Source organism: Oncorhynchus masou, chromosome 27 (assembly GCF_036934945.1).
Source record: "Oncorhynchus masou masou isolate Uvic2021 chromosome 27, UVic_Omas_1.1, whole genome shotgun sequence".
In the NCBI taxonomy this organism is placed as follows: Eukaryota; Metazoa; Chordata; class Actinopteri; order Salmoniformes; family Salmonidae; genus Oncorhynchus; species Oncorhynchus masou.
This window is the reverse complement of record NC_088238.1, coordinates 28,017,853-28,032,991: the sequence shown is the minus strand read 5'-3', so window position 1 is coordinate 28,032,991 and position 15,139 is coordinate 28,017,853. Positions and strand designations below refer to the sequence as shown.

The following is a 15,139-nucleotide window of genomic DNA, read 5'->3' as shown; positions in this document are numbered from 1 at the left end:
ACTCCACTTCTCCACTCCAGTCCTGCTTCACACATACACACAATCCCTGCTTACTCACACACAGTGGCTCTGTTTGATAGATCCCCCGTGCACCTGTCACATTGGTTGAAGTCGACAGCACTGAAAGAGTAAGTCATGGCTCTCAGAGGATCTTTTTTCCCCTCATCTCTCCTCTTCCTACCCGTTTATAGTTCTGTATCTCTGTGGGGAGGAGAGAGATGAGAAGGGAATTACTGAATCGTAACGATACAAAATCAGATAAGATGGCAGAATCATTTCAGATTCAGGCCAATTTAAGTCAACTAGAGTGAACTCACCAGAGTGTGTCACTGAAATGGGCTCAGCGCCTCAACTCTCTGTGGAGAAGTAAACAGAAAATGTAATTTTTACTTTGCCTTGTTTTCTATGAGCACATAACCCCCCGCCACATCCCAACGTTTGCTAAAAGGTATTCAAGACTGTTCAAAACCACAATGTCTGCCCTCAATTCTACCCTTACACAACCTCTTACAGTTCGACCCAACTGAGAAATGTCCCTCCATCCACCTGTAATGGCTAATATTAGTCGTGGCCAAAAGTTTTGAGAATGACACAAATATACATTTTCACAAAGTCTGCTGTCTCAGTTTGTATGATGGCAATTTGCATATACTCCAGAATGTTATGAAGAGTGATCAGATGAATTGCAAAGTCCCTCTTTGCCATGCAAATGAACTGAATCCCCCAAAAACATTTCCACTGCATTTCAGCCTTGCCACAAAAGGACCAGCTGACATCATGTCAGTGATTCCCCCTTTAACACAGGTGTGAGTGTTGACAAGGACGAGGCTGGAGATCACTCTGTCATGCTGATTGAGTTCGAATAACAGACTGGAAGCTTCAAAAGGAGGGTGGTGCTTGGAATCATTGTTCTTCCTCTGTCATCCATGGTTACCTGGAAGGAAACACCTGCCGTCATCATTTCTTTGCACAAAAAGGGCTTCACATGCAAGGATACTGCTGCCAGTAAGATTGCACCTAAATCAACCATTTATCAGATCATCAAGAATTTCAAGGAGAGCGGTTCATTGTTGTGAAGAAGTCTTCACGGCGCACAAGAAAGTCCAGCAAGCGCAAGGACCGTCTCCTAAAGTTGATTCAGCTGTGGGATCGGGCCACCACCAGTACAGAGCTTGCTCAGGAATGGCAGCAGGCAGGTGTGAGTGCATCTGCACGCACAGTGAGGCGAAGACTTTTGGAGGATGGCCTGGTGTCAAGAAGGGCAGCAAAGAAGCCACTTCTCTCTAGGAAAAACATCAGGGACAGACTGATATACCGCAAAAGGTACAGGGATTGGACTGCTGAGGACTGGGGTAAAGTCATTTTCTCTGATGAATCCCCTTTCCGATTGTTTGGGGCATCCGGAAGATGGCTTGTCTGGAAAACAACAAGGTGAGCACTACCATCAGTCCTGTGTCATGCCAACAGTAAAGCATCCTGAGACCATTCATGTGTGGGGTTGCTTCTCAGCCAAGGGAGTGGGCTCACTCACAATTTGCATAAGAACACAGCCATAAATGAAGAATGGGACCAACACATCCTCAGAGAGCAACTTCTCCCAACCATCCAGGAACAGTTTGGTGACAAACAATGCCTTTTCCAGCATGATGGAGCACCTTGCCATAAGGCAAAAGTGATAACTAAGTGGCTCGGGGAACAAAACATTGATATTTTGGGACCATGGCCAAGAAACTCCCCAGACCTTAATCCCATTGAGAACTTGTGGTCAATCCTCAAGAAGCGGGTGGACAAACAAAAACCCACAAATTCTGACAAACTTCAAGCATTGATTATGCAAGAATGGGCGGCCATCATTCAGGATGTGGCCCAGAAGTTAATTGACAGCATGCCAGGGCGGATTGCAGAAGTCTTGAAAAAGAAGGGTCAGCACTGCAAATATTGACTCTTAGCATCAACTTCATGCAATTGTCAATAAAACCTTTGACACTTGTGAAATTATTGTAATTATACTTCAGTAATCTATAGTAACATCTGCCAAAAATATCTAAAGACACTGAGGCAGCAAACTTTGTGGAAATTAATATTTGTGTCATTCTCAAAACTTTTAGCCATGACTGTGGAGTTTTACAGACACAGCTGACTGTTGCTCCATCTCTGTTTCCATCAGAAGTACATGCAGGAGGCTCGGAGCCTGGGGAAGAACCTCCGTCAGCCCAAGCTGTCTGACCTCTCACCTGCCGTCATCGCTCAGACCAACTGGAAGTTTGTAGAGGGACTACTCAAGGAGTGTCGCATGAAGGTGAGTCTGTACATGTGAAATATATTGTGGTATTGGTCAAGTTGTGGTTGCAGTTGCTATGTGTCTCCAATGTATATTGGTCCAATTTTGTGTTGCTTGGTGTAGTTATGATGGGAATGGTTTCTGTCTACAAACCGGTTGATTGTATTCTATGTGTAGGGGTCATGTTGTGTTAGTCAAGTTTCTGTGTCTCCTGTCTCCAGACTAAGCGTATGTTGGTGGAGAAGATGGGCAGGGAGGCAGTGGAGCTGGGTCATGGGGAGGCCAACATCACAGGTCTGGAGGAGAACACTCTCATCGCCTCCCTCTGTGACCTGCTGGAGAGGATCTGGAGCCACGGCCTACAAGTCAAACAGGTCTGTAGAGACACACAAACACACACACGTGCATACACATGCACTGAAGAGAAACACACACATACATGCACACACACTCTCTAATCAGGTTTTATCGTAATGATGACATTGCGTTTACAATGTAAACCCTCCTCATGCTCAGTGCTCTACTTGGAAGAACCTGCTATTGGCTATAGGTCAGAGGTCAGTCTACCAACACTTTGGTTAATCCGGTCTTATAGTAATAACCATATGACCCTATTTCATTAGGCTTATTGACTGGTAATCCTCTATCTATAGTCTAGTATTATTAGTAAATGTATTAGCTATTGGAAGTGCATTGTTTCCTGTATTAGGGAGGGTATTGGCTATTAACTTCTTACGGTTCATTGGGACGCTATCGGCCCACCTGGCCATCTTCATCTGGTTGCAATCACAAGGGACCCAGCTACATAACAAATGGTCATTTTGTTCGATGAAGTCCTTCTTTATATCCCAGAAAAGTCTGTTTCATTGGCGTGCTAGACTCAGTAATCCACTGGTTTCCCTCGTTAAAAATGCATACAAATGAATCCTGTAAATTACCAATAAACTTCTTCCAAACATATCAACGATCATAATCAATCCCCAGGTACCCTAATATGTATATAAACAATTATATTTAAGAATACCGGAGACCATTACCGGAGATAAATAATGAAGTACACGCACTTACCGGAATACGAAACAAACACTACAGCCAAAATGGGAGCCACTTACTAAAACTATAAATTCTAACTCATTTTTCAAAAAACAAGCCTGGAACTCTTTCTAAAGACTGTTGACATCTCGTGACATCTAGTGGAAGCCCTAGGAACTGCAATCCTTTTATATTCCCAATGACAGCCATAGTAGAAGAAATTCTGGATGGATTGTCCCCTGGTTTTTGCCTGCCATATCAGTTCTGTTATACTGACAGACATTATTGTAACAGTTTTGGAAACTTTAGAGTATTTTCTGTCTAATACTACCAATTATATGAATATCCTAGCTTCTGGGCCTGAGTAACAGGCAGTTTACTTTGGGCACCTCATTCATCCAAACTTCCGAATACTGCCCCCTAGCCCAAAGAAGTTAAGTGTGTGGGTTGAACTCTAACCTCTGGACTGTGACCCCTGTAGGGGAAGTCAGCTCTGTGGTCCCACCTTCTGCACTACCAGGCCAGAGAGGAGAAACTGGAGCAGCAGCAGGCAGAGTCACCAGGTAAGAACACCCACATACACATATATAAACACACACACACACACCTTAATATACAACATTGACATAAAACACATGTCACTCCTACCCTCAATCCATTCAGTCACACACTATCCATACCCAATAATCCACTGAAATACTACATTTTCAAATGAATCTACAGACCTTTCACACTCCAGTGGCATTTGATATATTTATTTTAAATTGGAGCGCTGCCAAAGCTGAGATGTGTGTGTGTGTGTGTGTGCTTCTTTCTCCCTCCCACAGTGTCAAATGGTCCAGAGAGACGAAAGTCTGAGTCGTCAATAGGGATGCCATCACTGCGAGCGTCCGTCATACAGGATATGAGGTATGAATTACCTACCACGATACCTGTACATTACGATGTGTCATAGGTTGTTGGTAATATCTCACAAATTAATCCATGTGAGTCAACAATTTGTTTTGTTATTTGCTGTTATATTTCTAACATCCTCACCTTCTCTATCACATCTCCACGCCTCCCTTTCTCAGGCACATCCAGAGTATGGGGGAGATAAAGACTGATGTGGGCAGAGCGAGGGCCTGGATCCGTCTTTCTCTGGAGAAGAAGCTACTCTCCCAACACCTCAAACAGCTTATGTCCCGCCAAGCCTTAACCAAGTACGCAAGCAAACACACATACAGTTGAAGTCGGAAGTGTACATACACTTAGGTTGGAGTCATTAAAACTAGTTTTTCAACCACTTCACAAATTTCTTGTTAACAAACTATAGTTTTGGCAAGTCGGTAAGGACTCCTACTTTGTGCATGGCACAAGTCATTTTTCCAACATTTGTTTACAGAGAGATTATTTCACTTATAATTCACTGTATCACAATTCCAGTGGGTCAGAAGTTTACATACACTAAGTTGACTGTGCATTTAAACAGCTTGGATAATTCCATAAAATGTCATGGCTTTAGAAGTTTATGATAGGCTAATTGACATAATTTGAGTCAATTGGAGGTGTACCTGTGGATGTATTTCAAGGCCTACCTTCAAACCCAGTGCCTCTTTGCTTGACATCATGGGAAAATCAAAAGAAATCAGCCAAGACTTCAGAAAATAATTTGTTGACCTCCACAAGTCTGGTTCATCCTTGGGAGCAATTTCAAAACGCCTGAAGGTACCACGTTCATCTGTACAAACAATAGTACGCAACTATAAACACCATGGGACCACGCTGCCGTCATACTGCTCAGGAAGCAGACGTGTTCTATCTCCTAGAGATGAACGTACTTTGGTGCGAAAAGTGCAAATCATACCATGTGAAGATGCTGGAGGAAACAGGTACGAAAGTATCTATATACAGAGTAAAACGAGTCCTAAATCGACATAACCTGAAAGGCCACTCAGCAAGGAAGACGCCACTGCTCCAAAACCGCCTTTAAAAAGCCAGACTACGGTTTGCAACTGCACATGGGGACAAAGATCGTACTTCATGCAGAAATGTCCTCTGGCCTGATGAAACAAAAATATAAATGTTTGGCCATAATGACCATTGTTATGTTTGGAGGAAAAGGGGTGGCTTGCAAGCTGAAGAACACCATCCCAACCGTGAAGCACGGGGGTTGTAGCATCATATTGTGGGGGTGCTTTGCTGCAGGAGGGACTGGTGGACTTCACAAAATAGATGGTATCATGAGGAAGAAAAATGATGTGGATATAATGAAGCCACATCTCAAGACAGTCAGGAAGTTAAAGCTTGGTCACAAATGGGTCTTCCAAATGGGCAATGACCCCAAACATACTTCCAAAGTTGTGGCAAAATGGCTTAAGGACAACAAAGTCAAGGTATTGGAGTGGCCATCACAAAGCCCTGACCTCAATCCCATAGAACATTTGTAGGCAGAACTGAAAAAGCGTGTGCGAGCAAGGAGGCCTACACTCCTGACTCAGTTACACCAGCTCTGTCAGGAGGAATGGGCCGGAATTCACCCAACTTATTGTGGGAAGCTTGTGGAAGGCTACCCGGAACATTTGACCCAAGTTAAACAATTTAACAGCAATGCTACCAAATACTAATTGAGTGTATCTAAACTTCTGACCCACTGGGAATGTAAATAAAAGCTGAAAGAAATTATTCTCTCTACTGTTATTCTGACATTTCACATTCCTAAAATAAAGTGGTGTTCCAAACTGACCTAAAACAGAGACTTTTTACTTGGATTAAATGTCAGGAATTGTAAAAAAAAAACTGAGTTAATGTATTTGGCTAATGTGTATGTAAACTTCTGACTTCAACTGTACACACACACATTATTCACATTGACAGTGTCGAAGCCATGGTTAATGTGTATTAAGTGTGTGTTGTGGTGTTTCCAGGAAGTTGTATAAGCGCTACGCCTTCCTGCGCTGTGAGGAGGAGAAGGAGCAGTTCCTGTTTCACCTGCTCTCCCTCAACACTGTCGACTACTTTTGTTTCACCAGTGTCTTCACCACCATCAGTGAGTAGGACTTCAACATAACCACAATTCAACATCAACATGACCATAATATAACCACTAATTTACCTCATCCTATACAGAACACAGTCACATCATAAGATGGTTGACTAATTCTATTTCACCGGTGCTATTACCTCGATCAGTCTGCACACTAGCTAAAACAACTTAAAGTGGTTGACTTCTAGTTAACTTACCGCAAGTCACCCACAGCAAATCTTTCCACTCTGCCACTGTGGAGAGGATGGATGGTAGGTTTTGGAGAGTCTTAACTGGTGTGCTTGCCTTGCCCTATCACTGTTTTCCATGGAGGTTAATATAGATGGATAGGAATATAACTTGGATCAATGGCAGAGACGGTGTTAACCTGAATAAAGCATGAGGCTATGAGCTTGTAATCAAAGATTGAAAGCAGGGTTACATTATTCACATAGCAGTTTGCACTGAACCAGCACCAGAGTAGTTTCTCTCTTTTACTCTCTCTCTCACACACACACACACACACACACACACACACACACACACACACACACACACACACACACACACACACACACACACACACACACACCACCAATAGCCTGGGTTAGCTTTCTCTGGAACCCTTGCCTGCCGTTAGGCAAAACTGGGATCATTTTATATAGTAAAATTCATAAATGTATTATTACTCTAAAGCAGTGCAATCCACTGAAATCTCCCTGATTTAGTTTGCCCTTGTTATATTTAACTATAAAACTATGAATACATTTATTCTTTCTGTGTTTCACTGAGAGGGACTGTACTACTTTTTTTTGTCCCTGTAGTGATCCCATACCGCGCCGTCATCATCCCCATCAAGAAGCTGAGCAACGCCATGACGACCTCTAACCCGTGGGTGTGTGTGTCGGGTGAGCTGGGTGACTCGGGCGTCAGACAGATCACCAAGAACATCCTGGAGATGACCTTCGATGTGAGTCTGAACTATGATCCAACAGCTAGGGCCCCTACTCCTCCTCTCATGTCTCTGTGACGTTCTGCAGCAAGGTTATATCAGCATCGATTGACCATCACTGAGTCATTGTTTGCTGCCCACTGGAGTGAAGTGGGGGGCTGTTCCCTTTTTGTGGCATGAACTCACGCATGGTCTCATAAGGCAGAAGACTCTGTCTAACTCGCTCTCTACCATTCCATACTTACTACTAATCCCCTCATCTCCTCATTCACTCGTTCGTTTATCCATCCATTCATCTTTGTGTGACTAATTGCTCTGATACCTTCCACTCAAAGCCGGGGTTGATGAGTTAGAAGTTGGGTTCATGTAGCTGATTCCACTTAATATTCCACTAGATATTGGAAGTATGCTTGAATAGTAGTTAACACTGTGAGATGCTGCCAGGCACAATGAGCGAATGGACCCAGACTTCCCGTTTGTCCTCTTTCCTACCTGCTTCCTCTCAGGAAGTGCATGATTCTACCTACTGAGCCTTTTCATAGTCTCTACCGTTCTGAGTGGTGCCGTGTTCACTAGTGGTGGGTGGTAGCTCTTTGTGGCTTTGTGAGTGTTTTGGGGGATGGCTAACTGTTCAGTATAGCTCTGTGGACCATCTCTCTAGAGAAGCTTTGCTACTATGGTGGTGGTTTGGGTATGTGCCTGGTTTGTAGCCTGGTGAAGGGTAGTCTACCAAAAACCAGCATCCCAAGTCCATCCATTCCCACTCGTGCTGTCCATCATGTCCTAACACATGTCTTCATCTCCCCCAGTCTGCTTTCAGGCCACACACTCACATCGAAGCCATGTTCAAGGTTAGAAACGTCATCTCCCTCTCCTTCCCTCCCTCCTTCTCTCCACCGGACCCATTTGTATCATCCCAGGCTCAATGTTCACTGTGTACCATAGACTCCAGGGTCGTATTCATTGGGAACCAAACGGAAGAAAACTGACTGAAACGGGGGAGGGGCTACCTGAAGTTGTCCAATAACAAACACTCCTATTTCTGTTATCCGTTGCAAAACATTTTGCTACGGTGTGCCCTAATGAATACGACCCGCTCTCTCTATCTCTGGGTTGAGGGCTTCGTCAACGATGGGTTGGTCTGTGTACCATCTGTTGGTCATATGGTATTCATGGTGTTCTAAATTTATGAAGGGGTATGTGTTTGTTCTTGAATGCCACTTTTTGTAGTTTAGCATTACATGAACATTTCCTTGACATGGTGCTGATGTTATGCATATCACTCAATGCACCAAGCTCACCTTCAACTAAAAGGTCTGGAAAGGGGACGCAACTTTCCCCTAAGTGGCATTCAAGGGCATATTGTAGGAATACTCACCTGTCATTGGCTGTGCATTGGTCTAATGTCAACTTTTTTAGTTGATCAATTGGATAGATGAGTAGGACTAGATTTTATCGAGGACGACACTGCATAGTTATAGAATTAGCAGTCATACTGTTGTTAACAAATTATTTCTGAATTATCATTGTGAGTTAACATAAAAAAACATGTAATGACATCTTGATGCTGATTCTTCTCTCTTGTCTCTCTCTATAGTGTCAAAACCTGGGTAAGCTGACTACAGTCCAGTTGGGTCATGATAACTCTGGGCTGCTGGCTAAGTGGTTGGTGGACTGTGTCATGGTCCGCAACGAGATCACAGGACACACCTACAAGTTCCCGTGTGGGCGGTGGCTTGGCAAAGGCGTGGACGACGGCAGTCTGGAGCGCGTTCTGATTGGTGAGCTGGCTTTGCCCAACGCCGATGAGGATTTTGGGAGAGGGTGTCGCACGCCTGACATGCAGCATTCGCCGGGTCAGACCAGACGCGTCAGCATCACCTCGATGGGAGGACGCGGATACAGTGAGTAACACCCCAACATGACATAACATAACCAATACCTGATTTACTGTTGACAACTATAGATATTCACTTTTTGTCTCTTCTCGCTCTTCCGTTACAGAGCCCACCTCAGCTCAAATCCAGGAGGCCATCGGCGAGGCAGTGAACAGCATCTGCAAGCACTTCCACAAGCCTGAGAAAGAGGTGTGTGTGTGTGTGTGTGTGTGTGTGTGTGTGTGGTAGAGAAAGTGCGAAACCGACTGAGATTTTTTTTTTTTATAACAAGCACCTGCTCCATGTTCTCCATTAAATCTGTTAATTTGAGTTCAGACAGTGAAGGATCAGTATAATAGGTTTTTGACTGCTGCAGCACTCATCATCTGGCAGGTTAATAGTCTCTCTGAGGTGCTCTGTCTGGGAAGGATGACAGGACAGAGAGCAGATGCTGTTTCTCTTTCATTATAAACATGATGAACTCATTCTAGTGCTTAACAATCCCCTCAACCCCCTGTCTGCACACTCTCTTTAAATATACTCTTATTCTCTTTGTAGAATTACTCTCTCTGTGCTCACCTCCGGCTTCTCTCTCTCTCTCTCTCTCTTTCTCTCTCTCTCTCTCATATATTTATATATACCGTGTTTTAACAATGTACAAATGGTTAAGGTATACAAGGGAAAATGAATTAGCATAAATATGGGTTGTATTTACAATGGTGTTTGTTCTTCACTGGTTGCCCTTTTCTCGTGGCAACAGGTCACAAATCTTGCTGCTATGATGGCTCTCTCTCTCTGAGGTGGCAGCGTTCATTATGTGAGTCTGTTTTATGGCTCTGGTATAATGGTGTTTCTATTGAGGATGTTCATGCAGTAATAGGAAATGGGTAAATGGCTGGCGTGGAGCCCAGGCCACTAATAGACCCCTATTGAAGCAGCAATAGGATAGAAAGAGACCACACACACCCCAGCCACAAGCTGTTATCTCCCTTACAGTCAGACAGACGGTATCAGAGCATGAGGTCTGATACCAACAGGCTCAGAGACAGTTTCTCTCTATGAGACAGCAGACCGCTGAACACTTGAAGTGGACTGACCACCTGCTCTGTTTCTCTGCACTTAATCAATCATCACAACTGCTGCTACCAGACTCTTATTATACTGTTACATTTATACAGTGGCCCCCCCATATGCCCCTTCTCCAATACACATGGAAATATTGTACTAAAAATGGTGCCTTCCTGTATCATTCTTATGCTAAAATGTTTATTCTATTCTACTTTATGTTTACTTTATGTTCGTATTCTTATCTTTTACTATTTCTTATTGTTGTCAAGAAGGACCCTGCAAGTAAGCATTTCATTGGACAATGTACACCATGCGTATCCCGTATATCTGACTAATAAAATTTGAAACTTGAAACCAGTCTAAACCCCTGGAGAGAGCCGTTAACTCAGCATCTACGTTAGTTTAACTGGAGGAATAGTATAGCATTAGCCGCAGCTAATAATGGGCCTTCAGAGGGAAAAGGCCTTTATAGTGCTGTATAAATGCTCTACACTGTCACAGGCTGGTTAACTCTGTGAGGGGGAATATGACAACAGTGTTTCTTAACCTGTTGAGGAGAATAAAGGGAATGTTGTGTTGATTTTAAGTGAACATTTCACTGTTTCTAGTTGGTGCTTCAAATGGGTAGTGTTGCATCATGTTTGTTGTTGAGAATCAACAATTGGTACCTTTTTTTAGTCTCAAAGGTTAATGAAATGATACTACAGGTCTCTATCTGAAACGCTCCTTCTCTCCAGAGGGGCAGTCTGACCATCCTGCTGTGTGGTGAGGTCGGTCTGGTCGGGGCTCTGGAGCTGTTCTTTCACAACGGCTTCAAGTCCGCCCGCCTCTTCCAGAAGACCGTCTTTGTCTGGGACTTTGTGGGTGAGTGGCCTACCTCCACACCGCTGCCTCCATCTAGTGGAATGACCTAGAAATACCACACATTTCTCCCTCCGTATGATGCATTGAGATGGATTGAGGGGCTATTCTTCTTCTATGAAGGTGCTAAACGTGCACCCGCTGTCCATCTTTATGGTAGGATTCTAGATCTTTGTGATAGGCTTCCATCTAGTGGTGAAAACTAGGATATTGCATACTGAACTTCCCCAATGGAAATAAAGTAGTCCATTAAAAAGTCCCTTTGATACTCAAAGTAACCCTGCGGGTAGCTGCTTCAGCTGTCGTATGAAACTGCTGCTTCATCCTCTTAATATTCATAACACAGCTTTTGACTGATATGATAAAGGATATGAGGAGAGGATGGTTTCCATAGAGCACTTTACTTGCACAGATCAAAGGTTCAAATACAACGGAGGGAGAAAGAATGAACCCCTGTAGACTAGACATACTCTTTTAGCTCTACAGTAGACCTTACCTCCATGTCCCCTCTCCTCTTCCTGTTCTCCTCCTCTGCTCCCACCTCCCTAACATATCTCCTCCTCTCCCCCTTTACAGAGAAGGCGGTGGCTTACATGGAGTCAGCAGACCAGATGGGGGACATGCAGGAGACTGCTGAGCCCCTGGGCCTGACCTGTGTCTCTCTCTGTCACTATGTCAGTGCCATCAACTCCTCGCCCAGGAACATTGGCAAGGACGGCAAGTTCCAGCTGCTTGTCTGCCTGGGGGCCAGGTGAGGGCGCCACTCACACACAGTGAAACAGAGGTGGGGCTGAAGAACTGTGCTGTAGTTGTTATTGGCACAAAGCATCCAGAGGGCTGTATTTGGGAATCAACATCACACTTCTAAAAAGTCTCATTGGTGACATGGAACCAACTGTTTAGCAAACATACTCCTAATGATCTTCTCTCTCTCTCGCTCCTATCTATCTATCTAGAGACCGTCTGCTGATTCAGTGGCTCCCTCTGTTGGTGGAGTGTCCAGTGATCCAGCGGATGTACGAGGAATCTGCTCTGCTGCGGGACCGGACCACGGTCAACGCTCTCATCGCTGTCCTGCAGACCCTCCACGACTTCCCCGTCACCCTGGAGGCCTCGCTTGTCAAGGGCATCGACCTTTAACCCCTACCGCACAACCTGCTGGGAAACCACCCAGCCCGTGACTACATTACCCATAAACCCTTGCTCTGTTCCCTTTTGCCCTTTCACTGTTGTTGTTGAGGCATGCTTCAGCTGATTCACTCTGGGAAAAGTCACGTCATAGGGAGGAAGTAGGAAGTGAGGACTATGTAAAGAGATGAGATGGTTCGCTACCAAAGCAATCGATTCCACTGCTGCAGAGCAGAAGCTTGGGCTTTGGATCATTGAGTGATGATGCAGTATTATTATTACATAGCTTGTGGTTTTGAAAAATATCCTTTTTGATATTTAGTAAGAAGGGACTGTTTTTAAAGAAAACCCATGGATCTTTCACTATGTGCTAGATGTGTGTAGCCCACTGTAGGTAGCTCTTCAATGGACACTTAGCCTGTGTGATGGAGATCCTATCTCTCTGTCTGCTGGATCCTGTTCCAATTCAGCTAGCGTTAGCAAGCATGCCTGTGGGTCATAGTCAGCCAGGAAAAGGAAACCAAAACAGAAGGTGGCTGTTTGCCCCTGCTGCCGCTCCATAGTCTCTGCACTGGGAATATCTGTGGGTGAAACCTCATCATTTGGATGAAGATGACAACAAAGGAAAGGAGAACTGGATTCATCTGCTTTCAGCACTACACTGAGTTGTGTGTAACGCAGATTTTTGATTGGATGTTGGCTCATTTCTCTGTTGGACTGGATTCACCTACTGTGTTGGACTGAACATTTGTTCTGCTTTGAGATTGGCTAGCAGATCTTGGTGGACACAACCACTGCACTGGATTGGATAGGTCTTTCCTAGGAGGACAGCGACTTTTCTAGGGTTGCGTGGACATTTCAACCAAATTACCGGCATTGACCTGACCCTATTTCAAACTGTGTGTGTGCGTGTGTATGTACAGAGTCCAAAACCATTAAGAACACCTTCCTAATATTGAGATTTGGGGCACCTCCCCCTTTTGCCCTCAGAACAGCCTGGATTCATCGGGGCATGGACTATACAAGGCGTGAAATGTTCCACAGGGATGCTGGCACATGTTGACTACAATGCTTCCCACAGTTGTCAAGTTGGCTGGATGTCCTTTGGGTGGTGGACCATTCTTGATACACATGGGAAACTGTTGAGCGTGGAAAAACCCAGCACTATTGCAGTTCTTGACACGAACCAGAGCGCCTGGCACCTGCTACCATACCTTCAAAGAACTGTAAATATTTTGTCTCGCACATTCACCCTCTGAATGGCACACGTGTATATAATCCATATCTCAATTGTCTCAAGGCTTAAAAATCATTGTTTAACCTGTTTCCTCCCCTTTATCTACACTGATTGAAGTGGATTTAACAAGTGACATCAATAAGGGATCATAGCTTTCACCTGGATTCACCTGGTAAGTCTGTCATGGAAAGAGCAGGTGTTGATAATGTTTTGTCCACTCAGTGAATGTCTTCTGTTATTTTTATATTATGAATTGTCATGGTCAATGAATTCAATTTCATCCTGGTTTCTGTCATGCACAGTTTGTGTGTTTGTGTGTTTGTGTGTGTGTGTGTGTGTGTGTGTGTGTGTGGTCTGTCAGATCTGTGTGATTGTTGATCTCAAATGGACATTTTAGGACAGTTTCCTAATCTTGACAAGCATCACTCTGTGTGGTATTATTGAAATGTTCCAGCCTCTTATTTAATGTGATACATGTGAAATACACTGGAATATAAAACAATTGCAATAAGAACCTAACCATATGACCCCTAATGATGTATTTATCATAAATGCCTCAAACCTTCCTATGATAAGTGGTTATTTTCTGGTGAGTGTTAACTCCTTCTGGGACTATTTCTAGCTGGTTGTATTTTTCAATCTAAAATAGATCTCTTGCCACTTTTTTCAATCAACCTTGATGAACATGTTCCTATATTTCTGTAACAACGAGTGTAAATATGACGTTTATGCATGTGTACTAAAAAAGGGTGATCAAAATACCAGACAATGGATTTGAACCCAATCAAAAGGGAAAACAACTGACAGATTCCTAATCACAATTTTAACTCCATGTTTCAACCACAGTACTTATGGTTCATTTTTTTTCTTCCAGTATTAACCCAGAAAAGGACAGAGCATTTGTTTTTAATGTTCTGATTTGATGTATTTATTCTTAGAAACTGTGGTAGTGATCAAGAAACTTTGAGACACTGTTTGCGACCGGGGCAAAGAGCCGCCTGTGAAATATTTGGAAATTTCATTCTGTATGTTGATCCTTGTGACTTTCCTTCTGTAACATTCACAGTTTGGTCCTGCGACTAGGTTCCTACGGTTTTATGTATCACGGATTCCAACAATAACAAACCTATCTACCTGTATGTATAAGAAGCCACAAACATAGGAGGATGATCGACCATATGTATAGGTGTTTTTAGTGCATTGCTGTGAGAAAAGTGTCTGTCTAGTGGAGAGAGAATTAGGGGTCCCTCTTTGCATCTCCTAAAGTGCTACTTCATGCGGTGTACTCTGCTACTCGGCTGTATACTCTCTCTGCTACACACACTGCTACAGCGAGACTCATTCAGTAGTCCTGTACTTTACTTCTTTGTTACATAAACCTGTGTCCCCCCCCCCCGTGGAATATCCGTCCTAATGCTACTACTGAACCTTTCCCACGAGTGCAAATTTAAACTGCATGTCCGGTGGGAGGAGATCATGTAATGAATGGAGTCCTATGTCCATATAAGAGTCAATGATCACTGTTCTGTTCTGATATTTATGATGCGCTTCATTAAACATTTGCTCAATATGTTAAACTGTATACTGTGTGTGTGTGCGTGCCCAGCCCTCAGGTAAAAATACATGTCCATTGTGATACTGAATCACCTCTATGGTTGGAGATGACATATGATCCTCATGAGAATTCAATGGTAAACAA

At 43.7% G+C, this 15,139-nt stretch overlaps 1 protein-coding gene across 4 annotated transcripts in view; it reads left to right on the top strand.

The window, feature by feature from the left end:
- The window catches only part of LOC135515944 (DENN domain-containing protein 5B-like), a 70,844-nt gene extending 55,827 nt beyond the window's left edge, over window positions 1-15,017 (top strand). For 2 of the 4 annotated variants that reach the window (XM_064939824.1, XM_064939823.1), the window contains exons 9-21: window positions 2,168-2,299; window positions 2,503-2,655; window positions 3,795-3,876; window positions 4,141-4,222; window positions 4,387-4,515; window positions 6,220-6,341; window positions 7,142-7,287; window positions 8,079-8,120; window positions 8,867-9,173; window positions 9,274-9,356; window positions 10,952-11,078; window positions 11,652-11,826; window positions 12,032-15,017. In XM_064939824.1, coding sequence (XP_064795896.1) covers window positions 2,168-2,299; window positions 2,503-2,655; window positions 3,795-3,876; window positions 4,141-4,222; window positions 4,387-4,515; window positions 6,220-6,341; window positions 7,142-7,287; window positions 8,079-8,120; window positions 8,867-9,173; window positions 9,274-9,356; window positions 10,952-11,078; window positions 11,652-11,826; window positions 12,032-12,215 — 1,764 coding nt within the window. In that variant the 3' untranslated portion in view covers window positions 12,216-15,017. The remainder of the gene's footprint in view (window positions 1-2,167; window positions 2,300-2,502; window positions 2,656-3,794; window positions 3,877-4,140; window positions 4,223-4,386; window positions 4,516-6,219; window positions 6,342-7,141; window positions 7,288-8,078; window positions 8,121-8,866; window positions 9,174-9,273; window positions 9,357-10,951; window positions 11,079-11,651; window positions 11,827-12,031) is intronic. The other 2 variants (XM_064939826.1, XM_064939825.1) reach the window with 1 other exon arrangement.
- The last annotated feature ends 122 nt before the right edge of the window (window positions 15,018-15,139 follow it).